At 59.8% G+C, this 24,815-nt stretch overlaps 2 protein-coding genes across 4 annotated transcripts in view; one reads left to right on the forward strand and one right to left on the reverse strand.

The window, feature by feature from the left end:
• The window catches only part of TLN1 (talin 1), a 35,253-nt gene extending 22,452 nt beyond the window's left edge, over window positions 1–12,801 (reverse strand). For 2 of the 3 annotated variants that reach the window (XM_075078810.1, XM_075078808.1), the window contains exons 1-13: window positions 12,675–12,771; window positions 6,760–6,926; window positions 4,450–4,547; window positions 4,095–4,224; window positions 3,711–3,863; window positions 3,266–3,408; window positions 2,730–2,857; window positions 2,182–2,242; window positions 1,784–1,888; window positions 1,291–1,446; window positions 955–1,056; window positions 652–728; window positions 290–470 (exon numbers count right to left, since the gene is read on the reverse strand). In XM_075078810.1, coding sequence (XP_074934911.1) covers window positions 290–470; window positions 652–728; window positions 955–1,056; window positions 1,291–1,446; window positions 1,784–1,888; window positions 2,182–2,242; window positions 2,730–2,857; window positions 3,266–3,408; window positions 3,711–3,863; window positions 4,095–4,224; window positions 4,450–4,547; window positions 6,760–6,889 — 1,464 coding nt within the window. In that variant the 5' untranslated portion in view covers window positions 6,890–6,926; window positions 12,675–12,771. Of the gene's footprint in view, window positions 1–289; window positions 471–651; window positions 729–954; window positions 1,057–1,290; window positions 1,447–1,783; window positions 1,889–2,181; window positions 2,243–2,729; window positions 2,858–3,265; window positions 3,409–3,710; window positions 3,864–4,094; window positions 4,225–4,449; window positions 4,548–6,759; window positions 6,927–12,674 lie in introns of all 3 variants that reach the window. The other variant, XM_075078809.1, reaches the window with a different exon arrangement.
• Window positions 12,802–13,808: 1,007 nt separating this feature from the next.
• CREB3 (cAMP responsive element binding protein 3) lies at window positions 13,809–24,729 on the forward strand. The gene is made up of 10 exons (XM_075078823.1): window positions 13,809–14,242; window positions 19,208–19,345; window positions 19,428–19,701; window positions 19,896–19,996; window positions 20,215–20,307; window positions 20,867–20,973; window positions 22,319–22,387; window positions 22,546–22,630; window positions 22,764–22,845; window positions 23,256–24,729. The coding sequence occupies exons 2-10, from the start codon at window positions 19,208–19,210 to the stop codon at window positions 23,615–23,617; spliced, it is 1,311 nt and encodes a 436-aa protein (XP_074934924.1). The 5' UTR covers window positions 13,809–14,242; the 3' UTR covers window positions 23,618–24,729.
• The last annotated feature ends 86 nt before the right edge of the window (window positions 24,730–24,815 follow it).

Here is a 24,815-nt window from a genome sequence, read left to right on the forward strand (position 1 = left end):
GTGCTGTGAACCACGGCACTGGTGGGGCTGGCCAGGCACAGCAGCTCGGAGCAGCTCAACCTGAGGGAGAGGCTGTGGCCACTGGCCAGGGGAAAACACCAGGGTGTAGTCTGGTATAGAGTGGGTGCAGGAGGATGCCAGCTCAGCCAGGCCAGCAAGCACATGAGGCCAGCGGCACAGAGCCCAGCTCTTTATGGCAAGCCAACACCTGGCCACAGACCAGAACAGATGGGTCAACATGAGCCCCTTTTGGAGTTTGTGCCCTGTGGTGGGCACAGGGAGAGCTTACCAGGGGAGGCATGTGCCCTCGGTGCATCTGGCCACTGGTGATTTGCAGTTGAGGCTGCGGCATCGTGCCCACCTGGAAGTTTTCTGGCCCTCCAGCCCCTGTCCGCATGATGGCTGGCAGTGCCACCGAGCCCAGCTCCGCCTTGCCTACACGGTTAAACTGCTGCTGCAAGACGGTTGACCTGAACAGGGGAGAAATACCAGGTCAGGGGATGCCCACAGCCCTGGCACCAGGCTCTGTAGGAATGCTGCCACCAAAGGACTGGCAGCTATTCCTACAGACATGCTGTGCTGCAAGCTTGGCTGGAGCCCGCTCTCCATTCAACTTCTGCTTGGCAGCTAACTTGCTCCTGGAGGACTTACTTCTTTGGAGACACAGAGTCTTCCAGCATGGTGGACTCCTCATCCCCCTCCAGTCCAAAGTGGTCTTTGCTTTTTTTCTGTGGAGAGACAGAGAAAACATGTCATCTAGTACATACTGTCCACCCTTCCCCTCCTCCTGCAGCCCAGACATCATACCAGGGCCACAGGGTTCCTCCTGCCCCGTCTCCAGCTCCCCCAGCAGCACCATGTGCCAATGGCTCTCTAGAGGCAGCTGGAAGGAGCACCCTGTGCCCCTCTCTGGAGAAGAGCCAGTTACCAGTGCCCTTCTCAGCACAGCGTCACCTTTTTGAGGATGATGTCGATGTAGCCTGCAATCAGCTGGGCAATCTGCTCCCCTTCCGTTGTCTGCACAGAGTAGTAACCATCCTGGTAATCTCCAAAATCCTGCAATGGCAGGGCACGGGGTAGCATTGGAGCAGGGCACTGGCAGCTATCCTGAGCCCCTCTGGTATGCACTAAGCACCCAAGTGCTCCAAAACAGCAGCAGGAGAGGCACCAGAGGAGGGCAAGGCTTTCCCACCACAGGGCAATTCCCAAGAGAGGGGTGGGCGTGAGAGAAGCCCCCTACAGGGACACTGCTGGGGAGGGGAAGGGGGGTGGACCACGGCTGGTCCCTACCAGGGTGAAGCTCTTGGGTGAGGCTGCCCAACGCTTGATGTTGGTCAGGCTCCACTCCTGAATCACTTCCTTGGTCTTCTCATCCACACGCATCACACACTCCTTGGTGATCCCCAGCAGCCGCGGCACCAGCTTGTTCTTCCCCTTCATCTTCTCCTGCAGGCCACAACAGAAGGGTTGTGGGCTGTCCCTGGGACAGATCCGCCCAGGCAGAGACCTCTGAGGCCTGCTGTCATTACCAAACACCCCCAAGCCACATTTTCTGGTGGTCACAACCATGACATGGGGCTTGAAAATGAGAAGAAGCATGAACCAAGAAGAGCGAAGGCACCACAGAGGGAAAGGCAAGAACAAGGAGAAAGCAGACAGTGGAGATGCAGGGAAAACTGGAGCAATGTGGGTTGAGGGGTACCAGCTGGGGACATGATGGATGGAGGGATGCTGGAGGAGTTTTGGCCAGTGAGAGGTGGGACCAGCGGAGCTGCTGCTCTACCTTGACCAAGAAGAAGGAGACCCCGTAGGTCTTGAGGGAACGGGCAAGTTTCACATAGCGAACTTTGGCCTCGATCTCACTCATGCTCCCGCAGCTCTTGTGTGCCTGCGACAGCAAAGACAGAACACCATGCTAGCCTCACAGTCCCCTGGCTGTGCCACCATCGCCCTCTCACAGCCTTTCCAGGCTCTCCCTACCCCACCAGCACCCCCTGGCCCTGTTACAGCATCCCTCTGACCTCTGAGACCTCAGGAGTTACATTGTCTGCCCACATACAGCTTCCTGCTCCTGTTTCTCACCCGCCAAGATGCTACGTGTTGCAACCAGAGACAAGAGCAGCCTCAATCTTTGGTGAGGAGGAACTAGAACCCAGGCCTCAACACCCCGCCTGCACGTACCATGAAGATCTTGCGCTCCCCTTTCTGCTTGATGTACTCCTTGGGCAGGAAATCCTTGAGTCTGCCAAGAGACAGCCAAGCTAGCTGTTAGCAGCAGAGCCTGAAGCCAGTGTTTGTCTTTGACTACAAAGAGGCCCAACCCAGAGCCTTGGCCAAACCCCTGCCAGGGCACAGGCTGTGAGTTTTTGGGAGCAGGAAGGATGTGGGAGAGGTTGCTGCAGTAAAGAAAGCTGCCCCAGGAGCTGCCCTGCTGAGAATGGGGTGGAGGTGCCAAGGATGCAGCCCTTCATGCGGCATCAGGAGAGACTATATGGTGGGCTGGGATTCCCCCCATCAGAGCTGGCTGCATGTCCTGGGGGGTGCCAGAGGGAGCAGGATGGGTGACAGGCACCTCTCACACCATGCATGGACCTCCACACTTGGGCACCATGCTGCAGGGAGTAGAGGGGTCACACCAGAGGCAGCCATACCCCCGGAGCCCCATGCGCCCGTGTGGTGCTGGGGACTGCCAAGCTGCTCAAGCCACCTGGGGGTCCCACGACACTCACTCCAGAAAGCCTGGCTTGTGCTTCTGTTCATTGTGTGGCCCAAACTGGATCTGGCACTGGTAGCCAGCAAACTCACAGGCTTTGTCAAAGGAGACAGGGTGGGAACCGTTAAGGATGTCGTCGCGAGCCTGTGTGGAAAGAGAAGACACTGCCATGGGCCGGGCAGCCATGCAGCCCTGCCACCGCTCCCTTCCACACTGGGCAGGACCTGTTTTCCAGACAGAAAGAAGTGGCCATAAAAAAGAAAAGGATCTAGGGGCAGGCTGCGCTCTACAGGGACCATCACCATGCCTGGATAAGGAACAGCAGCAGGACTTCAGGATGGTTCCTACCAGGCAGACGAGACATGGGATCCCCTGACGAGCTCCAGAGTATGCAGAGAGCAGGGCTGGGATTACTAGTGTTGTCTCTTACCCAGGAGATAACTGGGGATCCTGAAGTGCCCCTATGGTGGCTCCTGGCCAAATCCCTCAGCCACCAGCCCCAGTGGGGGGCTCGTATGGGGCAGCTGGCCTAGGTGCTCTGAGGAACCGTACCTGCACATAAAGCAGGTTGAGCTGCACAGGATCCCGCGAGTCCACATTCTGGTCAGAGTAGAAGAACTTGCGCCGCAGCAGCAGCGTTTCATTGTCATCGATGCCTTGCTCACGCAGGGTCCGCCCATGGTCCAGCCAATTCACTGTAGGCAATGACAGGGCGTGAGCAGAGATGGGCACCCAGGCAGGGTCGGTCCTGGCCCTGGGGCTGCTCGTGCGGAGCAAGAAACAGACATCTATCTGGTGCATCCCAGCTCTCACCCCTCTGCCCTGGGCCTCCAAGCAGGAGACACTCCAGGGACTGTGGGCACATCTCGTCGTCACAGTCCTCTCCACCATCACCTCCACTCCCCTGCATTGGGTCTTCCCCTTGCAGGGGTCTCTGCTTCCCTCCCCACTGTCTTCAGTACAGGTGACCCTGACCCCAGCACATGCAGGCACCTACACTCATCATCTGTGTGCAATTTCTGCTTGAGCTTCTCCATCTTCTTCTCATCTCGTAACAGGGTCTTGTCTTTCTTGAGGGTGCCAGTAACTTCCTCCTTCTTCTCTTCCATAATCTCCCGAACAAGTGAGTACTCATCATAGTTGGTGATGCCTACAGGAGAGCAGAAGACCAAGCTCAGCACCACACTGCTGCCAAATATAGAGCCTGGAGTGAAACAGGGGACCAGAGCAGCATCCCCTCCCCAGCATCACACAACCCTTGGACTTCCCCACTGCCAGACCATTGCCACAGAGCTGCTGCCACTCCCCCAGTACCTCCATCAGGTGCTGCCACCTCTCTTCACCTCCCTTCCTCCCCTCTGTTGCTACCCCTTCCTCTCACCGATGCGGGCACAGATTGTCATGAGCATGTCTGTGACAGTTTTGGAGTCGTCCACCATCACCGTTTTCACTGTCCCGTCCAGCATGCGGATCTTCAGGGGCCGCTGCTTCTTCTTGTACTCCATGGTATCCTGCAGGCACAGGAGAGCACAACTCCCAGCAGTGGCACCAGCACAGGGTACCCACATCCCACCATCAGCTCCCTCGCCTCGGTGCAATTGTGAGGGGAACCGGGGTGCTGTGGGGCCCAGTGCAAGGCAGGAGAGCAAGCACCCACACCACCTCCACACTGTGGCCACATCCAACTGCAGAGCTAAGGCAGGTACCAGCTGCAAGGATGTGGGATGGATGCTTACCCCATTGCGAAGCATGTAGTAGTCCAGAGCCTTCCCAGCCTCCAGCCAGATCCCTTTCTTTGGGTCTTCATCCGAGAGGAACAGCCCAAAATCATTGGCTGAAAAACAGGTAAAGTCTCTGCCAGGGTAATCCTGAGCAGGACAGCGACACAAAGACGCCAGCCTGCACCCAGGGATGTGCATCAGTACAGCCCAATGCATGAAGCACAGCAGCGCTGTGAAAATTGGAGCCTAACCTAATGAGTGGGCAAAACGCTGGCAAGCAGGCTTCGAGGTACGTGTTTTACATAGTTATCTATGGAAAAAATAATCTGAAGCATGCCTACGCAATGCTGAACTTGGAACTGACAGTCACAACAGAAGGAAAAGCTTGGAGTTGCGGTTGACAGCTCTCAGAAATCTTTGGTGCAACATGTAGCAGCAGCCAAAGCAAGGTAGTAAAGCTCTGGGCATCACCAGGAAGTGTGCTGGGAACCGGTCTATTAAACCTAGGCACATCCACACTTCAAGTACTCAGTGGTGGTGCGGTTCACACCTCTCCAGAAGGACACAGCAGAGTTTGAAAAGATACAAAGAGACGCAACTTAAATGATGGAGCTTTAGGGTGATGGACTAAAGGAGCTGGGACTACCTCTGTTTGGGGCAGAGGAGGCTGAAGGTGGACAGGATCAAGGCTTACAAGGTCTCAGAGGTGGTGAATATGTGTGGTTCACCAAATCCTGCTGCCTCAGGGCTGGGGTCCTCAGTGAAAGTGCTGCTGCTGGAGCCCCAGCTGTGGCAACCCAGCTCAGACCCACAGGGATAGACCCATTTTCATGCTGCAAGAGGCCAGCACCATGCCAGGATTTGCCCTGGGAAAGGTCCTTCTCCGCCTTTCCAACAACCATGCGCTGCATGCTGTCTTGGCTGGCTGTTAAGTTTATAAGAAGTCATATTGTTGGCAGCTCTCTAAGGGGAGGGACACATTCCTGAGCCACCCCGCTCCTGTCTGGCTAAGAATGCCGTTAGGATCCTACTAAACAGGGAGCAGAAAAATCACAGAGGCTTGCCATTTTATTTTTAAATTAAAAAAAAAAAACGAACTATTTTCAAAGCAAATTCCAAGAAGATAACTTGAAAGCACTAAAAACGGAGCAGCTTGCTCCAGATTTGTAACTTGGGCAGGAAAAGGCACTTCGCAAGACAGAGCAAGAGCAGAGCAGGAAGCCTACACTGAAGCTCCCCCAGCCCAAAGGTGACAAAAAAACTGGGCAGCTCAAAAAGAGGTCCCTGAGTGCCACTAGGTAAGGAGAGCAAAGAGAAACAAAAGCTGCAAGGAACTGATAGCAAAAAAAAAAAAAAGCTGTGAGCAACCGAAAAGGAACTCCAGAATAAGCAGTTCCCTTTAAGGCTTTTCCCTTGCCTATTTTTTTATAAACAGGCTGGCTCACGCCCAGGAGCAGGAAATGCAATGCTCCCTCCAACACGGCTACAGCCCCACATCCACATAAACATCCAGTCCCTCTCTGAAACCGAAAGCCATGGTCTGACAGACTGTTGGCCAGCTGGGCATGGTGCGAGACGGCATTTCCTTTCATCCTCGAGGAATTTGCTGCTCCCAGATGTCGCTCCCCTCCATCTCTTCCCACGACTCCTGACCTCCTGTTTGCTGCCTCTCCCCTGTGGCACAGCTGTTTTTGGAGGCGGCAGGGACCCCGGAGAGCCCCCGAGACAATGTCCCGGTGCTCCAACTCCCCATGCATACCAGGGACAGGCCACGTCTGCACAGGCATGAGTCACATCATGACCTCATGAGGCAAAAGCTTAATTTTGACCCTGGTGGCATCAGGGAAATATTAGAGCTGAGAAGGCTTAGCAAGGTAATGGAGCACCAGCATGGGTCTGGCAGAGAGCAGCCATAGGGGACAGACCCGATGGAGGACTATATATCGCCCAAGAAAGGAAAAAAAACGCACATGGTTTACGAACACTCGCTACGACCCCTGCAACTGTTTAAACCCACCTAGTCCTGGCTACTGGTGATGAATGCAAGTAGGTGAGAGGAGCAGAGACAGAAATAGCAGCAGGCTCCAAGAACTTTACAAGTATTTCACTTCCGGATGTGGTTTCCTACTTTCCAAACCCCCAAATTTCTTCTGGGGTGTCAAGGAAGGAGCCCGAAGAGCTCAGCCCTTCACCTCAACTGGGCAGGGGGACTTGGACCTTGCTCCTCCCACCCCCAACTGCTCTGGGAATGCCCAAATGGGCACAGAGGCAGGAGAGGAAAGGGAGACCAGTGAAATGCCCAGAGTTAAGCTGCCATGGACTTACGCTGTCCCATCTGGGCCTCGGGCACCCGCTCGCGGATCATCCGACAGGCGTCGTACACCATGGTGGAGGGCTCGAACTGCATCGTCTTCACCACATTGCCAATGCTGATTTTCAGTGAGAGGGCAACCATGGTGGCGGCTGGGCTGTCCCCACTCCTGCGTCACCTGCTGGAGGAGACAGATGGGTTAGCTATGACTGCTGGCCCCTCTGGTCTGCAGGGTCCTTCCTCCTCCCTTATGGCAGCACCTCTGCTCCACAGAAGCTCGGATCCAGCTTCTAGCAGCGAGCAAGAGCTGCACCCTGTGCTGGCGAGCTTGCGAGGGGGTCCCGCTTTCCAGCCCTGTGTTGACCCTGGGGTCTCTGGCCAGTGTCGGGATCCTTGTCTCCTTGTCCTAAGGTCCCAAAGCCTGCTCGCCCACGGGAGCAGTGGTAGCTGGTACTCAGCAGAGATGCTGCCAGCAAGGAGGAAGCAAGTGCATGGGAGCACACAAGATAAGCCACGAGAGCAGGACAGATGAGGTTATAATTAAAGCTGCTGTGACACAGAAGCCACAAGAGGAAAACCAAGCTTTGACCCAGAGCTGGCAGCGCCCTGCCCTGGCTATCAGGGCCCCCCATACGGATGGTGCTGAGCCAGCAGCCTGAGCACAGACAGACCCAGAGAGACGGAAAAGCCTGGAGCCACTTGGGGAGGTGAGATAAGGGCACCAGGCACCAAACCTACCCATTAAAAATAATCACCTGGGGAATGCACCATTCGCACCGAGTGCTAGGAGGTCAGGGTCTACAGCAGCAACTGCTGCACAAAGATGGGCTGGGGAATTCCTGCACAGGGTGATGCGCAGGAGGGCAAGGGACCAGCTGCTGCAGGTCTTACTGCAAGGGCACACGAGGTCTGCATCATGCCATCTCAAACAGGCCCCAAGCTGGGTCCAGCCTGAAGGATCAGCTTCAAGCTTGAAGGATTGCATAGATCAGCTTCAGAGCAAGTACCTCCTAACAGGGTTCTGACACACCAGGCTTAATAATACTTAATTAAAATGACAACATTCTTACAGCAAAGCAAATTCGGAAATAAATGATAAAATCAAAAGGAGGTTGTCAATAAGCACCCCACTTGCCTGCTGCAGCTTGTAGGGTTTCTAGAGCCCATACCTTTTGGTTTACCCACTGTGCAGAAACTTTCAGCTCTTCCCCAGATTGCTGCACCCCTCGGGGTCCCTGTGCTGGGTCCCTCTCCCTCCCTTTCTCAGCATCCCCAGTCCCCAGCTGGGCCCAACCCAATACTCTCCAGCAGTGACACTCCTTTTCCTCCCGACATGAGCAGGCTCTTGGAGAAGTAAGCCCCTGCTCTGCCTCGACCCAGGCTGCCTTGTCCTTAAACCACAGCTGCTGGGAGGATGCAAGAGCACTGGCAGGATGAAACACATCTGCTTGTTCTCTCTTTGATTGATTTTCTCCTACCAGGCCTCCTATTATGGCTGTTAGGGCAAGGCTTGCTGGCAGCCTCCCTCGCCTGCCTTGCACTGCAGCAGCACACGGTGAGCCTGTGCATCCCTGCTCGGTGCTGCCAGCTCGAATCCCCTGCAGAAGGGTGTACACTGCTGCAGGCTGCCCTCAACCATGGACCTGAGCGGACTAGGAGCAGCATTTGCAATGGATAAAAACCTCCTACATCCAATTTTGGGCCAGGAATGAGTCAGAGGGCAGGGGTCCTGCTCCTGCAGAGTCAAAAAGCCATGCTGGTGGTGCGGGAAGGGAGGCACGGATGGAGAAGCGTGCCGCCTCCGCCAGCACATGGAGTGGCTCCAGCTCTGCATTCCTGAGCTGTTCAGCAATGTTTCTGCGGAGGCCCGCAGCCCCCACTGGCTCCGCTGATGAGGAATGAAATGCATTTTGGGTCTGGAGTGAGGGAGCCCGGCGGCAGCGGCAAGGAGGTGGTGGAGGAGCCTGCCTGTGCCATTGCCGTCCATCTGGAAGCACTAGCAAAGCTGCAAAGCTGAAGGGACAAGGAACACCTGCCACAGAAAAGGCTTTCCAAATTTTTCATACGTAGGGCAGGCTGCTGCAGTCACCAGGCCATCTTCTGTATATCTAAAAATATTCTTGAGTTGAGCATAAAGCTGCTTTCCGTCCCTCTGCAGGAAAAGGAGAACATGCCACTGCCAGGACAAGGTCAGAGACCATGGAGGAAGGGGAGGGGAGGATGCCGGATGGCAGAGAGGAACAAAGAGGAGCCCAGGCATTTCTGCAGCCTCCTCTTGCTCTCCCAAAGACACCCAAAATCAGGTGCTGTATTGGAGGCACCCCTTAGCACAGCCTTCATGGGGGCCACTGCACTTTCCAAGGCTCCACAAAAGGATGACTCCTCAAGCCTTCCTACTCTTACAAAAACGACACAGCTTGGCAAGGAAGGTGCTCACGACATCGAGGAAGCCCTCAGAGGAAGGGGAGATGGTTCATTTCAATTCCCATATGCTATGGGAACAGTCAGACTCCAGCAGCTGAACTTTGCTGAAATCAATGTCTAAAGCAGAAATGTTCTCTGCTGTGTAAGAAGTGGAGAGACTTCTCAGCAAACGTGGCAATTAATCACACAGGGTTTGCAAATCTGCTTCCTCCTGCAAGGGCACCAATGCAAGGCTTGGCCCCATGGACCTCTCCCCTCCGGGTACCACATGGAGTAGGAAAACCCAGGCTAGACATAAGGGATGAGACAGCGTGGGAGCTCGGCAAACCAGAAAAATGAAGGAGAAAGACAGTAAAATTTAAGCTGTCCCTCTGGAAAGAAAACAAACAAACAAACCAAGTCTTGATGAACACACACCAAATTTCTGCGCTGGCCCTTCTCCAGAGCAAGCAAACCCAGTTTTCAATCGGTTTTCAGTATGCAAAGGCAGATAAGGCATCAGAGCACTGAACTGGCCAGCCAGCAGCCAGATTAACACACTTCTTCATTTTACAGCAAATGGCATGCAACCCTTTGAGCCTGCCCCAAACTGAGGAAGGGGTTTCTTGATGGGGTCCCAACACTCCCAGGAGCTATCCCAGCTGCCTCTATCTCACCCCGTGTTAGGTGTGCAAAACCACTGCCGTGGTGGAAGCCTCCAGGCTCTGCTTAAAGACAGGGGCAACGCAGGCAGGGACGGCTGCAAGGAGGCAGCACTGCGCCAGCCCGAGGAACCACTGCATCATAGCTGGGACCACTGAGAGTGAGTTTTCCGTCATGTGGTGTAACTGCTATATTTGTATCGGCTGAATTTAGCACTGCAAGAACAGTTACAGAGGAGGTTTTATATCTTTAAAAAAAAAAAAATCAACCAAAATTCAATAGCAGCCTGCTAGCACACCCACGGTTAGTTTCCAGAACAAGCTACAACTCTTCAAACGCAACAAATTTGCCATTTTTAGCATGCTCTTTCTAAGGGAGACTCCGGATGAGGTTTGGGTTTGTTGTTTGGAGGGGGTGTTTGGTCGTTTTTCACGGCAACGCCAAATTTCACTAGGGAAAGGCCCCACTCCGGACCACCCCCAGGGCTGAGAGATGGCTGCAGGAAGCTTTATCAGCTGCAAACTGCGCCACTGCCAGGGCTTTCCGCAGGCACGGGGCTACCGGCCTGACCACCAGCACAGCCGGGCACATACCAGGCCAGCACAATGCCTGCCAGCCGTGGCTTTGCCAGCACATTGGTGTCTGCACAACAGTATGATGAACCAGGTGAAAAATTAACCTGGTAGGAAGCCAGACCAGGCCCTGGCTGTGTTCTCTAGTATGGGACCAGTTTACACAGCCACGGCAAGCACTGGGTGGCTCAACCCCATGCCAATGGGAAGGCTGAGCCAGCGGTCCCAGCTGGTGACAGGGCTGCATGCTGCCGAGCCCATTCAGCCCAGTTCCTCTTTCCCAGCTGCATATCCACGTCAGATGGGAAAATGTTTTCTTCCAGCCGAGGTCAAGCTTGCTCCCGGGGAGCGCAAGCGACTGGTGAGGCCAGCCCCAGCCCCGTAGCACCCCTGTGACCACTCAGCTGTTGCCCATGGCTGGGGCAGGACCATCCTCTCGCCCCCGCAGGGTGGGCAGCCCTGCATGGGAAACGGGCAGGGGACAGGCAGCAGGCCTGGAGGATCACAGCCGCAGCCTGCCTGCCTGCATGCTCACCCACGCTGAGGTGAAGCAGCCCTGGCCATTAACTGCCGACATTTCCCATGCATCCCCCAGGCCTGTCTGCTCCTCCAAAGGGAGGGGCAACAAATGGTAGCACCCCCGGGCTGCCCACCGCCAAGGCAGGCATGGGGGCAAGCAAGGGCAGGACTCCATTGCAGCCTCTCCTGCATCCTTAGCAAGCCACCCCTCTGGCACAGCACCACAAACGCAGCACTCGGGGTGCACTGGGAGCTCACAGCCTCCAGAGACCGCCAGGTACCCCGACCAGAGAACCCGTGCTCGCCAGGGCAAGCAACTCTCCTGCCACAATGCTGCTGGCCTGGCAGAAAGGGAACAGCGAGAGGAGTGTGCGGCTGGATTTTGGGGGGCATTTCTCCCCCAGCAGATGGCAAAGCTCAACTCCAGAATGGAGAGTGCCCCACAGGCTCCTGTTTCCTCTTCCTCAGCCACTCCCCTTCCCCAAATCTGCTGGGAGGTGCTATTTTGGGATGCACCTAACTCCTGCCACTGCTTTTTGGTGAGCAAGCTGTGTGCTTGGCCGGTGGTCACCATGCGCTGTCACCTGCTTATTTAGCACATGGTGGGTTTCATCCCGCAGTCTGCAGGGAGAGTTTTGGACCCTTTACCGTGCAACCCGCAGGCTCCAGCAAAGCTAAAGATCCCAAAAATATGTCCCCTCCCCTTCTCAGCAGCAAGGCTCAGGGAGAGAGGAGAAGGGAGTAAACAATTATTGCTACCAAATATGGGTCTAACAGCCAGCGATGAAGCCACAGCAGAAGCATGTAGACATCCTGCCGGCAGATTCAAAGGGACAGGGAGCTTGCAGGGGTGCGGGCAGGATCTGGCAGGCAGCAAGGCTGGGTAGGAAACAAATAGAGGATGGAGCAGGGTTTCCCTTGCCTGGTTAGCTGCTCTGGCCAGAACCCACACTTTTCCCTGCCGGGGGTCAGTCCTGCCCCACAGCACCCACCCCGGCCCCACGTGTCTCATCCCAGCACCCCATCGCGGGGTGGAGGCCATGGCTGTCTGTCCTGGGTTGGCGGACAGAAGCTGTCGGGGTGATTTCCCCTGCCTGCAGCTCAGCCGCGGGGAGCATGTCCTCCAGCGTCTCCACCCAAAACCGCACGGCGGGCTGGAGACACCCATCCCACTCGCTTTCCCCCACGCACAGGCAGGGTGGGCAGGGAGGACAGGGGAAAAGCTTTGCCGCCATGCCCAGCCGGCACCGACGCTCGCCCCCTGGTTGGAGCGCCCGTGGACACGGCCACGCTTCTCCCGCTCGGTCCCCGGGGGCGGGACACCAGCCAGGGCCTGGCGAGCAGAGACTTCGAGCCGAGGCCTGCGGTGGCCTTCGAGCCGAGGCGGCGGATATTTTGGTGTAGGTCAAGGACAGGGCCGGCATGAACAAGGCCGGGATTAACAAGGCCAGGCCCAGCCCAACCGGGCCGTGCCTACCCCGTACTGCCCGAGGGTCCCCGGTGAGTCTCGCTGCTCAGGTCGACGGGGTGTGCCCCCAAAAGAGGCCAAGGCGCGACCGATCCCGGGAAGCCTCTGGGTCACCGCAGCTCGGTAACCGGGACGCTGCCCCCCCCCCCCCGCCGGTACGGGAAGAGGGGGGGCTCCCCCCGGGACATCCGTTTCCGGCAGCCCCCCGGGAGCCAGAGCGCTGCCGGTCACCCCGTGCCTCGGCGTGCCCCCACCTCCCCGGTTACCGTGACCCCGCGTGCGTGTGTATCCCCCGTCCCCGTACCTGTACGCGGGCAGGAGCAGCGCGGCGGCCCCGCCGAGGCTGTGCGGAGCGGAGCGGAGCGGGGCGGCACCGCCCGCTTCCCGCCCCGCCGCCCCCCGCCGCGCATGCGCCGCGTCGCCTGTCGGCGCGGCTCGGCTCAGCTCGGCCTGGCTCGGCTTGGCTCAGCTCGGCTGCGCCCCCGGCCCCGTGCCCGGGGCTACGCGCCTCGCGGTGCCCGCCCAGCCCAGCCCAGCGCCCCGGGGTTGGGCATAGCTCGGCGCCCGGACACCGAGGCCGCGCTCCACCCGCTGCTTCGCACCCTCGGGCCTTACCCCGGGCCACCCCCGGGCCTCGGTTTAGCACAGCCCCAGTCTGCCCCAAGGGTGCCTAGGGCTCTGCACCCCCTAAGCCCCCCCACCCCCGCAACGAACGCTGCGGGGGCGGGGGGGGGGGGGCGGCGAGCGCCGGGCGCGCGCGGCCTGCCGGGGAGGGCTGGTGGAGTCACTGCTATGGCGGGGCGAGGGATGGGGCCGAGGCGGGACAGGCCGCCCCCCAGTGGAGCTGCCCAGGGCCTGCCTTTCTGCTCGTTCCGCGAGTGGGTCCTGGGGTCGGCCGCCGGGCTGCTGGCCGGGAGGTGCTGCCGGCAGCTCGTGTTCACGGGTGGGCTGGCCCCACGGACGGGGCTGCCAGTAGCCTCTTGGGTCCCCGTCGGGTGGATGCCCCGCCGGGGGGAGCGGCGTCTGCCCCCCGTGTCCCTCCGCCTCACCCCCGGCTGCCCTCCCCCCCGCCCCGGTGCTCCCCACTGCCGTGCTGCATGCCCAATGCGTGCCTTTCGTGGGGGAAAGTCCTCCGTGTACGTGGAAGCACCTTGCCCGGGCTCTGCGATGCTCCTCTTCCCCCTCCCCACTCTGCTTCCTGCTGGTCAGGCTCTGCTTGTCATCCCACCCGGCAGGGCAACCCCATGCACCGCAGCCCTGGGGCTGGGCTCTGCCCTGGCCACCTATTTTTGGGTCGGTTTTTTCATTGCTTTTTTGGGGGCCTTTAGGTTTGGGGTTTAGTTTTGGTTTGGGTTTGTTTTTGTTTTGTTTGGGGTTTTTTTTGTTTTTTTTTTTTTTTGCTAGATACAGCTAGATGCAAGAGCTTAGCAGTGCTAACGGGGAGGTGTGATGGGTGCCCTGCCTCTGAGTGGGCGAGCAGTGCTTTGGTTCACACGCTGCCAACAAGAAGGCCTGACTGATACCAGCACTGATGTGCAAACCATGAGAACCCTCCGAGGCCGCATCTTCTCAGGGACTGAGGAGTCTAGGCCATGTCTTATCAGGAGATAACAAAGCGAGCTCAAGCGGAGACTAGGCAAAACTAAAATTGCTATGGCTCCACACCTGCACAAACACCAGGGCAGGTTTTGACTACGGGTCCATCACTCGAGACTATAAATGCTCGTGGCCTTCCCGAGCCCAGTGAGCTCTCCAGCACAGTGGAGAGAGCAGGCTGTGCGGTGGTGATCTCTCCCTTCAGCTGGGATGCCCCTGAGAGTTACTCCTTGCGGCTGAGAGACACTTTACCCTGAACTGGAGCTCTACAGCAAGGTAAGTGGCATTTTAGATTAATCCTAAAAGTATATTGTACGCTAGCAACAATTTTACATGAATTTAAACATTTATATAGAGATATAAGTTAATTTTTACAAGTGTGGTGAGAGGTAGAGTGTTTGACCACTGCCTAAATTATTGTTTTAAATCACCACTTAAATTATTGTCAAATCACTGTTCAGTAACCGTTCAACTACAGCTTAATCACCATTTGATTTTCATTCAATCATCAGTTAATTAAAATTTGATCATAATTTAATCATTAATAAACCCCGTTTTAGTTATCCGTATGATGATGACTTCTTTTAATAATTTGCCTGCAATAGGAGGCTGACCCTGTGGGCACAGCTCCATCAGGTTTCAGTGGAACAGCAGGATCTTGCATGCTCTCCAGGGCAAAAAGTCTGGAGCCCTTCCACTCTCACTCTCCCTCCTGCCCTACTACTCTCCAGCCCACCCTTCCACACACCCCCTTTCCACCCCTCCTCTCCCTCCTGTCCTTTCCACCCCCCTTGTACCCCTGCTCTTGCACCCCTCCCCTCCCTCCCGACCTCCCGCGCTCCCCGACCTCCCGCGCCCGTCCGCGCCCTTGCTACCTCCCGCGACCCCGCTACCTTCGGCGACCCCCGACCGTCCGCGCCCGTCCGCGCCGCCCGACCTCCCGCGCCCCCGCTACCTTCCGCGCCCGTCCGCGCCCCCGACCTCCCTTGCCCCCGCGCCCCCCGACCTTCTGCGCCCGTCCGACCTTCTGCGCCCGTCCGCGCCCCCCGATCTCCCGCGCCCCCCGATCTCCCGCGCCCGTCCGACCTCCCGCGCCCGTCCGACCTTCCGCGCCTGTCCGCGCCCCCGCTACTTCCCGCGCCGCCCGACCTCCCGCGCGCCCCCCGACCTTCCGCGCCCGTCCGCGCCCCCGCTCCCTTGCCCCCGCGCCCCCCGACCTTCTGCGCCCGTCCGACCTTCTGCGCCCGTCCGCGCCCCCCGATCCCCCGCGCCCGTCCGACCTCCCGCGCCCGTCCGCGCCCCCGCTACTTCCCGCGCCGCCCGACCTCCCGCGCCCCCGCTACCTTCCGCGCCCCCCGACCTTCCGCGCCCGTCCGCGCCCCCGCTACCTTCCGCGCCCCCGCGCCCCCGACTTTCCGCGCCGCCCGATCTCCCGCGGCCCCGCTACCCCCGCGCCCGTCCGCGCCCCCCGACCTCCCGCGCCCCCCGACCTTCCGCGCCCGTCCGCGCCCGTCCGTGCCCCCGCGCCCCCCGACCTTCCGTGCCCGTCCGCGCGTCCGCTACCTTCCGCGCCCCCCGACCTTCCGCGCCCGTCCGCGCCCCCCGACCTTCCGCGCCCGTCCGCGCCCCCGACGTCCCGCGCCCCCGCGCCCCGACCTTCCGCAACCCCGCTACCTTCCGCGCCCCCGCTACCTTCCGCGCCCCGGCGCCCGTCCGACCTTCCGCGCCTGTCCGACCTTCCGCGCCCCCCGACCTTCCGCGCCCGTCCGCGCCCCCGACCTCCCGCGCCCCCGCTACCTTCTGCACCCCCAGACATTCCGCGCTGCCCGACCTCCCGCGCCCCCGCTACCGTCCGCGCCCGTCCGCGCCCCCCGACCTTCCGCGCCCGTCCGCGCCCCCTCTACCTCCCGCGCCCCGGCGCCCGTCCGACCTTCCGCGCCCGTCCGCGCCCCCGCTACCTTCCGCGCCCCCCGACCTTCCGCGCCCGTCTGCGCCCCCGACGTCCCGCGCCCCCGCTACCTTCCGTGCCCCCCGACCTCCCGCGCTGCCCGACCTCCCGCGCCCCCGCTACCTTCCGCGCCCGTCCGCGCCCCCCGACCTCCCGCGCCCCCCGACCTTCCGCGCCCGTCCGCGCCCCCTCTACCTCCCGCGCCCCGGCGCCCGTCCGACCTTCCGCGCCCGTCCGACCTTCCGCGCCCGTCCGCGCCCCCGCTACCTTCCGCGCCCCCCGACCTTCCGCGCCCGTCCGCGCCCCCGACGTCCCGCGCCCCCGCTACCTTCTGCACCCCCCGACCTCCCGCGCCCCCGCAACCTCCCGCGCCCGTCCGCGCCCCCGACCTCCCGCGCCCCCCGACCTTCCGCGCCCGTCCGCGCCCCCTCTACCTCCCGCGACCTTCCGCGCCCGTCCGCGCCCCCGCTACCTTCCGCGCCCCCCGACCTTCCGCACCCGTCCGCGCCCCCGACGTCCCGCGCCCCCGCTACTTTCTGCACCCCCCGACCTCCCGCGCCCCCGCTACCTCCCGCGCCCCCGCTACCTTCCGCGCCCGTCCGCGCCCCCCGACCTTCCCCGCCCGTCCGTGCCCCCGCTACCTCCCGCGCCCCCCGACCTTCCGCGCCCGTCCGCGCCCCCCGACCTCCCGCGCCCCGGCGCCCGTCCGACCTTCCGCGCCCGTCCGCGCCCCCGCTACCTTCCGCGCCCCCCGACCTTCCGCGCCCGTCTGCGCCCCCGACGTCCCGCGCCCCCGCTACCTTCCGCGCCCCCCGACCTCCCGCGCTGCCCGACCTCCCGCGCCCCCGCTACCTTCCGCGCCCGTCCGCGCCCCCCGACCTCCCGCGCCCCCCGACCTTCCGCGCCCGTCCGCGCCCCCGCTACCTTCTGCACCCCCCGACCTCCCGCGCTGCCCGACCTCCCGCGCCCCCCGACCTTCCGCGCCCGTCCGCGCCCCCTCTACCTCCCGCGACCTTCCGCGCCCGTCCGACCTTCCGCGCCCGTCCGCGCCCCCGCTACCTTCCGCGCCCCCCGACCTTCCGCACCCGTCCGCGCCCCCGACGTCCCGCGCCCCCGCTACCTTCTGCACCCCCCGACCTCCCGCGCCCCCGCTACCTCCCGCGCCCCCGCTACCTTCCGCGCCCGTCCGCGCCCCCCGACCTTCCGCGCCCGTCCGTGCCCCCGCTACCTCCCGCGCCCCCGACCTTCCGCACCCCCGCTACCTTCCGCGCCCGTCCGCGCCCGTCCGACCTTCCGCGCCCGTCCGCGCCCCCGCTACCTCCCGCGCCCCCGACCTCCCGCGCCCCCGCTACCTCCCGCGCCCCCGCTACCTTTCGCGCCCCCGCTACCTTTCGCGCCCGTCCGCGCCCCCCGACCTTCCGCGCCTGTCCGTGCCCCCGCTACCTCCCGCGCCCCCGACCTTCCGCACCCCCGCTACCTTCCGCGCCCGTCCGACCTTCCGCGCCCGTCCGCGCCCCCGCTACCTCCCGCGCCCCCGACCTCCCGCGCCCCCGCTACCTCCCGCGCCCCCGCTACCTTTCGCGCCCGTCCGCGCCCCCCGACCTTCCGCGCCTGTCTGCGCCCCCGCTACCTTCCGCGCCCCCGCGCCCCCGACCTCCCGCGCCCGTCCGCGCCCTTCCGCGCCCCACGACCTCCCGCGCGCCAGTCCGCCTCCCCGACCTCCCGCGCCCCCCGACCTTCTGCGTCCCCGACGTTCCGTGCCCCCGCGCCCCACGACCTCCCGCGCCCCCGCTACCTTCCGCGCCCGTCCGCGCCCCCGCTACCTTCTGCGCGCGACCGCGACCCCGACCTCCCGAGCCCCCCGACCTTCCGCGCCCCCGCTACCTTCCGCGCCCCTCCGCGCCCCCGCTACCTTCCGCGCGCGACCGCGCCCCTCCGCGCCTCCGACCTCCCGAGCCCCCCGACCTTCCGCGACCCCGCTACCTTCCGCGCCCGTCCGCGACCCCGCTACCTTCCGCGCCCCTCCGCGCCCCCGCTACCTTCCGCGCGCGACCGCGCCCCTCCGCGCCTCCGACCTCCCGAGCCCCCCGACCTTCCGCGCCCCCCGACCTTCCGCGCCACCGCTACCGTCCGCGCCCGTCCGCGCCCCCGCTACCTCCCGTGGCCCCGACCTTCCGCACTCCCCGACCTTCCGCGACCCCGCTACCGTCCGCGCCCCCGACGTCCCGCGCTCCCCCGACCTTCCGCGCCCGTCCGCGCCCCCCGACCTCCCGCGCCCCCCGACCTTCCGCGTCCCCCGACCTCCCGCGCCCCCGCTACCTTCCGCGCCCTTCCGCGCCCCCGACCTCCCGCGCCCCCGCTACCTTCCGCGTCCCCGACCTTCCGCGACCCCGCTCCCTTCCACGCCCCTGCGCCCCCGCTACCTTCCGCGCCCCCTTGACCTTCCGCGGCCCCCGACCTTCCACGCCCCCCCACGCCCCCGCCCTTCCACCCCCCCCATACCCTTCCGCCCCCACTCCTGCCCCCTCGCCCTTCCACGTCCCCCCGCACCCCGCCCTTCCCCGCCCTTCCCTGCCCTTCCCCGCCTGCCTGCCCTTCCAGCCCCCCTCCCGCTCTTCCAAGCCCCCCTTCCCCTGCCTTTCACCCCCCTCCCGCCCCCCCACCCCCCCACCCCTCCACCCCATTCTCCTGCCTCTCCACCCCCCCTTCCTGCTCTTCCACGCCCCCCCTCCTCCAGCCCTTCCACCCCCCTCTGCCCTTCCACCCTCCCCCTCCTACCCTTCCACCCCCCTCCTCCTGCCCTCCTGCCCTTCCATCCCCCTCCTCCAGCCCTTCCACCCCCCTCTGCCCTTCCACCCTCCCCCTCCTACCCTTCCACCCCCCTCCTCCTGCCCTCCTGCCCTTCCACCCCCCTCCTCCTGCCCTTCCACCCCCCTCTGCCCTTCCACCCTCCCCCTCCTACCCTTCCACCCCTCTCCTCCTGCCCTCCTGCCCTTCCACCCCCCTCTCCTGCCCTTCCACCCTCCCTCTCCTTCCTGCAGCTTTTGTGTTCTGGGTGGAGCACGGCTCCTGTGCCTGGGTCCTAGTATCCTGGTGGGGAAACTGGTGTGGTGGGGCCACCAGTGCTGGTAGAACAGTCTTGGAGAAGTACTCATGGGCTGGCCATTGCTGCAGGGCCCCAGCAGCTGTTGCTGTTGTATGGGGAGACTTTGTCCACAGGGGCTGAGGGGACGTATCGAAGGAGTGCTGGTGTGTCCCCCTGTGCCTGTGCCCACTTTGGGTGTCCTGCTTAGATGTCGTCCCCAGAGGAACTGGCTGCTGTGGTAGATGAGGACATACTTCAGTTCCTTCTGAAGGATGATGCTCCCTGGCCTGAACTCCTAAGGCAGGAGAGCGATGTGCTGGACAACTGGAACGTGCCAGACCCTGAGGTGAGTTCTTTGGAAGGAATTGCTGCTGGGTTGTGGTTCAGGAGGTTTGGCTCCCTGCTGAGTAAAAGCTTTTTCTCTGCAGTGCCTGGACAAGGAGATGGATGACTTCATCACCTCCCTGCTGAAGTCCTTTAAAGATGAACCAGACATGTTGGAGGATTATTCACAGCCTGACGGTTCAAGCAGCATTTCTGAGGATCTGCATCTGTCCCATAGCCCTGGCAGCTGCTTTGCTGGCAGCACTCAGAGCTCACACATTGTGCAGGCTGATCACAACTATTCCCTCCATCATGACTTTTCTGCACCGGAAAGCATGAGGTCTGACATGGAAGGAGGAGATGCTTCCATTGACCGTGGTAAGTGATGTGTGCGGGCTCTTTCTGTCCTGGGTACAGGTGGAAAAGCAGTCCCACATTGGGATTTTTTGGGTAGGTGCCAGGCATTGATGGAGAGAGCCGAATTTAGCGTAGCTTTCTGCTGCTATAAAATTATGGCGGGTCAGGTGCTGCCTCACTGAGGCCCAGCACTTGACCCTCCTTTCCTTCCCCAGGGCCATGGATGGGTTTGGAAGGCACAAGCAAGGCAATGGAACAGAGCTCCGGTTTCCGTGCTGGTGTTGCTATGGTTGCTAGACGCCGCCGGCGTGGGCAGGTCCTGACTGCCGTGCATGTGGGCCCCAGCCTTTCCTTCCGGTGGCATCTCCCCTTCTCTCCTGGCCTGCCTCCTGTGGGGCATATCTCTGAGGGAAGCTTGATGCTGCTTTGGGAGAGCTGGTCTCGGTTCTGTGTGCTTTCTGCGTGCCCTCCCCGTCCTGGGGTGGACTCCTTTTACTTTGCATTCTCAGCGGGTGAATTTTTCCTGTTTTCTAGACCAATTTCCAACAGCTGGTGCTGACAAAGGAGGAGAGACAGCTCCTGGAGAAAGAAGGTTTTTCATTACCAGCCTGTCTGCCACTGACCAAAGTGAGTCCTCGCTACAGCCTGTCACTCCAAATGGCCTTGGACCGCTCCAAATGCTTCAGCCAGAGTAGGGGTTCGAAAATACAGGATGTTGCCTTGATCAGAGTGTTGGTGCCCAGGTGCTGTGTTCAGGGCAGCGTGCTGCAGGGCTTGGTGTCCTCCTCTTTTAAGTCCTGGAGGCTGTCCATGTGCACACCAGCCTCTGTTTCACTAATCATGTAGATGGGAAGAGCAATGAGACCTGGCTGCTGTCAGTCTCCCACTCATGACTGTTTGCAGGGAGGCATTTACACAAGTGCCTCCAGCCTGTTTTTTCCTGCTTGCCTAGTGGCTTGTGAGCTGCATGCTTTCCATCTCCCTCAGGTATGCCTCACTTTTGCTACACCGGGGAAGCTGCTGGCTGCACCAGCAGGCCAGAGTTTGTCTTGCAGCTCCTGCAGTTCATTGAGCGGCGTGGGAGGGACAGAGGGCAAAAGCACACAGGCTGAGCACTGCACAGGGTTTGTGAGGGCTGCGTTGTCAGTGCCCTGGGGTTGCCGTTAACGAGAAACTACCCTTGCAGGCTGAAGAGCAACTTCTGAAGAAAGTGCGTCGTAAGATCCGGAACAAGCAGTCAGCCCAGGATAGTCGTTACAGGAGGAAGATCTATGTGGATGACCTGGAAAACAGGTATAGGTGCACAGTGTCAGACAACACTGAGGGGACGACAGGCTCTTTTAGGGATCCTCAGCAGAATGGTAAAGGCACTAAAACACAATTTCAGTTAAAGCTTTGTTTTCTTAACACATTATGATTAGTATAGCGCAGAATTTATTATTAGAATGGCACTTGTAGATTTCTACAAGCAGAATCAGTGTAGTACAACCTATAAGCAGCATAATACAGAATTTATAATACAACTTAACTTTTTAATTTTGAATCACCTAGATCCTAATACAACTTATGATTTCTAAGCACCTGGACCCTCTGCAGATCAGGTCAGATATTAATACATGGTTTATTGTATCAATGTAATGGCCATAATCCAGACTCGAAATTATACAAAGAAATATGAGTCACTCCCTCAGTCATGGGAGGAAGCAGACACTGGTGAAGGTCTCCCAGGCCTCATGGCCGAGCAGCAGCTCCTGTCCAAGTTTCCCTTTAGAACTTGTATCTGCTTGATTTTATGGACGGTGCTGTATGTATTGTTACACTTCCCTGCTCTGTAACAGGGCTGTCGACAATACCAGGCTGGCTGGGTGTCTGGGTCCTTCAAGGCTGGTATGGAAGGGTGTAACCAGCCTGGTGCCCAGGAACGGTGAAGCTGGTAGAGAAGGGAAGAGGAAATCTGTTTTGTCTACTTTGGTGCCAAGGGCCTTCAGGGCCTGATAACGAGGGGACAGGAATGCATAAATGACCTGCTTAGTCTCAGAGAATGACTGCTTGCCTCATAAAATGGCGTTGGTTGTGCTGCCCATATTGCCAGGGGTCAGGAGTAGGGGAGACCAGTCACAAGCAGCTGTGCTCTGCCGCTGCTGGGGTCTTGCCACCCTGGGCAGAAAGTACAGCTGACCCTGTGGGGCAGCAGCTCTCCTCAGGGGGCTCAGAAGCTCAGGGCATAGCCTGCCCTGATCTCTTACGCTTAGAGATGGCCCAGAGCTTGCTCTGTTCAAGCCAAGTGCTGACTTGCCAGGTCAAGCACGATCTCCAGGTCAGGCTAGTTGGCAATACAGCCTCACATCGCAGATCTGCAGGGCTAGCGTGCCGCTAGAAGTGAGCATCCTTAGGGATAAGTCTGGTGCTTCTCTGTGGGACTGGGCAGGGCTCACCCCTCCCCAGACCTGGTGTGAGATATTGTTCTCTGGGCTTTTCTCCAGGTGGTGCCAGGTGGACCCCAGGAGCAATTTTATCTGCCCCACCCACCCAGAGGTGGTTTACCTGAGGAGAGACTCTGGTGAAGTCCCTGCTGTTGACTAACAAAACCTCTCTCTCCTCTCTGTTTTCCCCCCTGCTGTTTGTCTGTCCTGGGAAGGATGGCAGCCTGTGTAGCTCAGAACCATGAGCTGGAGAAGAAGGTGCAGCTGCTGCAGAAGCAGAACATGTGAGTTTTTCTTGTTGGACGTGGCAGGAGATGTGGTGGGGAAGGCTGTTCCTCTTTTTCAGATTGTGGCCTGTTCTTGGCTGCAAAGCGGGGAGGAGGGGAGCATGCAGCCCTTGGTTCTGCCGCTGCGTTAACCTGCATTGCCTGCTCTCCTGCAGATTACTGCTCCAGCAGCTGTGGAGACTGCACATCTTGGTGAGAAGTTTCACCACCAAAACTGCCGCAGCAAAAACCTGCACTGTGGTGAGTGGCTTCAGCTCCAGTGTCTGCAAAAGGGTCTCTGCTGTCCTTATAACTTTGGGAGGGAGGCGTTTATTGCAGCCGATGATGCCTTCTATGTCCTTTGCTGAGGTCTGTGCTGATTTTCTGTTTCCAGATCGTGGTTCTGTCATTCTGCTTCTTTGTCTCTGCCAGTATTTTCTCATTGTGGGGCAGAAAGCTACTGCTGGAGCTTGGAGGTGAGTGCCCAGGGGTTGAGGCATGCTCTTCCAGGACAGAGCACCTTCCTCTAAGACATCTTGAAGTCTGGGCGCCTCCAACCCAGCAGCTTCTTGCTTGGGGCAACCGCTAGGTTTCGCTTTGCTGCCTCGCCCCAGCTCTGGACTCTTCCTCAGCCCTGTTGCAGAGGCTGGCCTGGGGGCAGGGCCCTGGGCCAGGGGCGGTACAAAAGCTGCAAGGATCCAGTTCCACTTGGAGCACCAGCGCTGCCTGTGCTTCGCAGCTGTGTGGTGTCCTCTCCCGCTTCTCCTTGGAGGAGGCAGCCCTAGCTGAATGGCTTCTTCCCTCTCATGGGTCCTGTGGTGGCCTGTGCTCAGAGCAGGACTGTGAGAGGCTGGGAATCACAGGGCTGGCTCTACTTCTCTTGCAGTGCTGCCACAGCAGACTAGCTCGTTCCCAAACGGGTCAGAATCTGATATGCAGGAGGATGCTGTGCCGGAGGAGTTCATCTCAAACCCTGAGGGCCCCTCCCAGTCAGGCGGCCTTGATCAAGCTGAGGAAGAGGGGCAGAGTCCATGCAACGCCCAATCCAGTTCTCTCAAGGGCAACTCATCCTCTCACACTCCACCGGAAATGGGCTGTGAGGAGGACCCTCCTCAGCCTCAGGAGCAGCTGTTCCAGAGCGACCCTTCTCAGGCAGCGGTGCTGCAGGAGTGGAGAGATGAGATGGAGGTGTGTGTAGACCCTGCTGCTGGATTTATTGTCCAGGAGCGCCATGCAGATGAGATGTGAATACTGTCACCTCCTACTTCTCAGGGTGACACCAGGCACCTGGCTGGGCAGGCAGAAACAGAGCTGCCTTAACAGATAATCTGTCAAAGCAGATTCTTCTGAATACTCTCCCAATTGCTGACAGCTCAGAGAATTTACCAGGGAGGGATTGTTTTAAGCTTTACCTGTTCTGACACTGCTGTGTGTATCTGTAGCAAGACTCTGCCTGAGATGGGGTAGGAAACTCTGGGAACTTTGCTATGGCTGCAGCCTGGCGCGCATCCCATGGCTCTCAGGGATGGACTGTGGCGTGGAGGGTGAAGGTGGTTGGGCCTGAGGTCTGACTGGATGCAGTTGGTGATAGAGGCCACTGCCCTGCTTCTTCCCTGCTCAGGTGGAGATGAATAAGCTGAATCCTGCACTTCTTACTGTATCTGGCAGCTGCAGACATCTGTCCCTTGTCCCCTTAATCCTGCAGTGTTGCCTGATTTCTAGGTGTGAGATAGTGAGCTGACCTTTAGTGCCCTCACTGGGAGTGGTCCTCGCATTGGGACAGATCTTATATTTTGAGCCATGGGCATAGCTCCTGACCTGTTTAGGGAAGGTAATGTGGAGTCCTTCTCAAGCCATGCGTGATGTTGGCACTCCATAGGGACTGAGCTTTTCATCTCCAACAGCCCTGGGGGTGGGGTTTCTGGACCTTAGGGAGAAGGGGTGCCCCAAATCAGACTACTAAGGGGCTGTGCAGCAGAGAGCAGTAAAACAGCTTGCTCTTATGAAGGTTTTCCTGGCCACAGGACAGTTTCAAAGGTGTGTCCTCATGTGCCCAAGCTTTGCTGTGCCGGCTGGTGATGGAGTCACTTGGCTCTAGTTGCTCCCTAGGGCTGAACAAAAACACTTTGAGCTGGAGGGTGGTCACTTTACTGTAGTGTAGCTTAGTGGTACCTGTTAGGTATCTCGTCATCCTACTTCAGGACATTTCATAGAATCATATAGAATGGTTTGGGTTGGAAGGGACCCTTAGAGATCATCTAGTCCAACACCTCTGCAGTAAACTGGGACTCTTCAACTAGATTAGAACAATAGTTAATAATTTCCTTATTCATAGCATAGAAATAAATACTATCAATGTGTGACTGTGTCCTCTGTCGTTGTTTCAGTGAGGGGCTGGGCTGCTGGGTGGAGGCTGGGGGCTGTACCAGGGGCTGGAAGCATTGTG

Source organism: Phalacrocorax aristotelis, chromosome Z (genome assembly GCF_949628215.1).
Source record: "Phalacrocorax aristotelis chromosome Z, bGulAri2.1, whole genome shotgun sequence".
In the NCBI taxonomy this organism is placed as follows: domain Eukaryota; kingdom Metazoa; phylum Chordata; class Aves; order Suliformes; family Phalacrocoracidae; genus Phalacrocorax; species Phalacrocorax aristotelis.

Coding starts and splice junctions, on each gene's coding strand:
- CREB3 (XM_075078823.1), top strand. CDS start 19,208: ATGTCGTCCCCAGAGGAACTGGCTGCTGTGGTAGATGAGGACATACTT. Junction 22,631..22,763: donor CAGCAAAAACCTGCACTGTG/GTGAGTGGCTTC, acceptor TTCTGTTTCCAG/ATCGTGGTTCTGTCATTCTG. Junction 22,846..23,255: donor GCTACTGCTGGAGCTTGGAG/GTGAGTGCCCAG, acceptor CTTCTCTTGCAG/TGCTGCCACAGCAGACTAGC.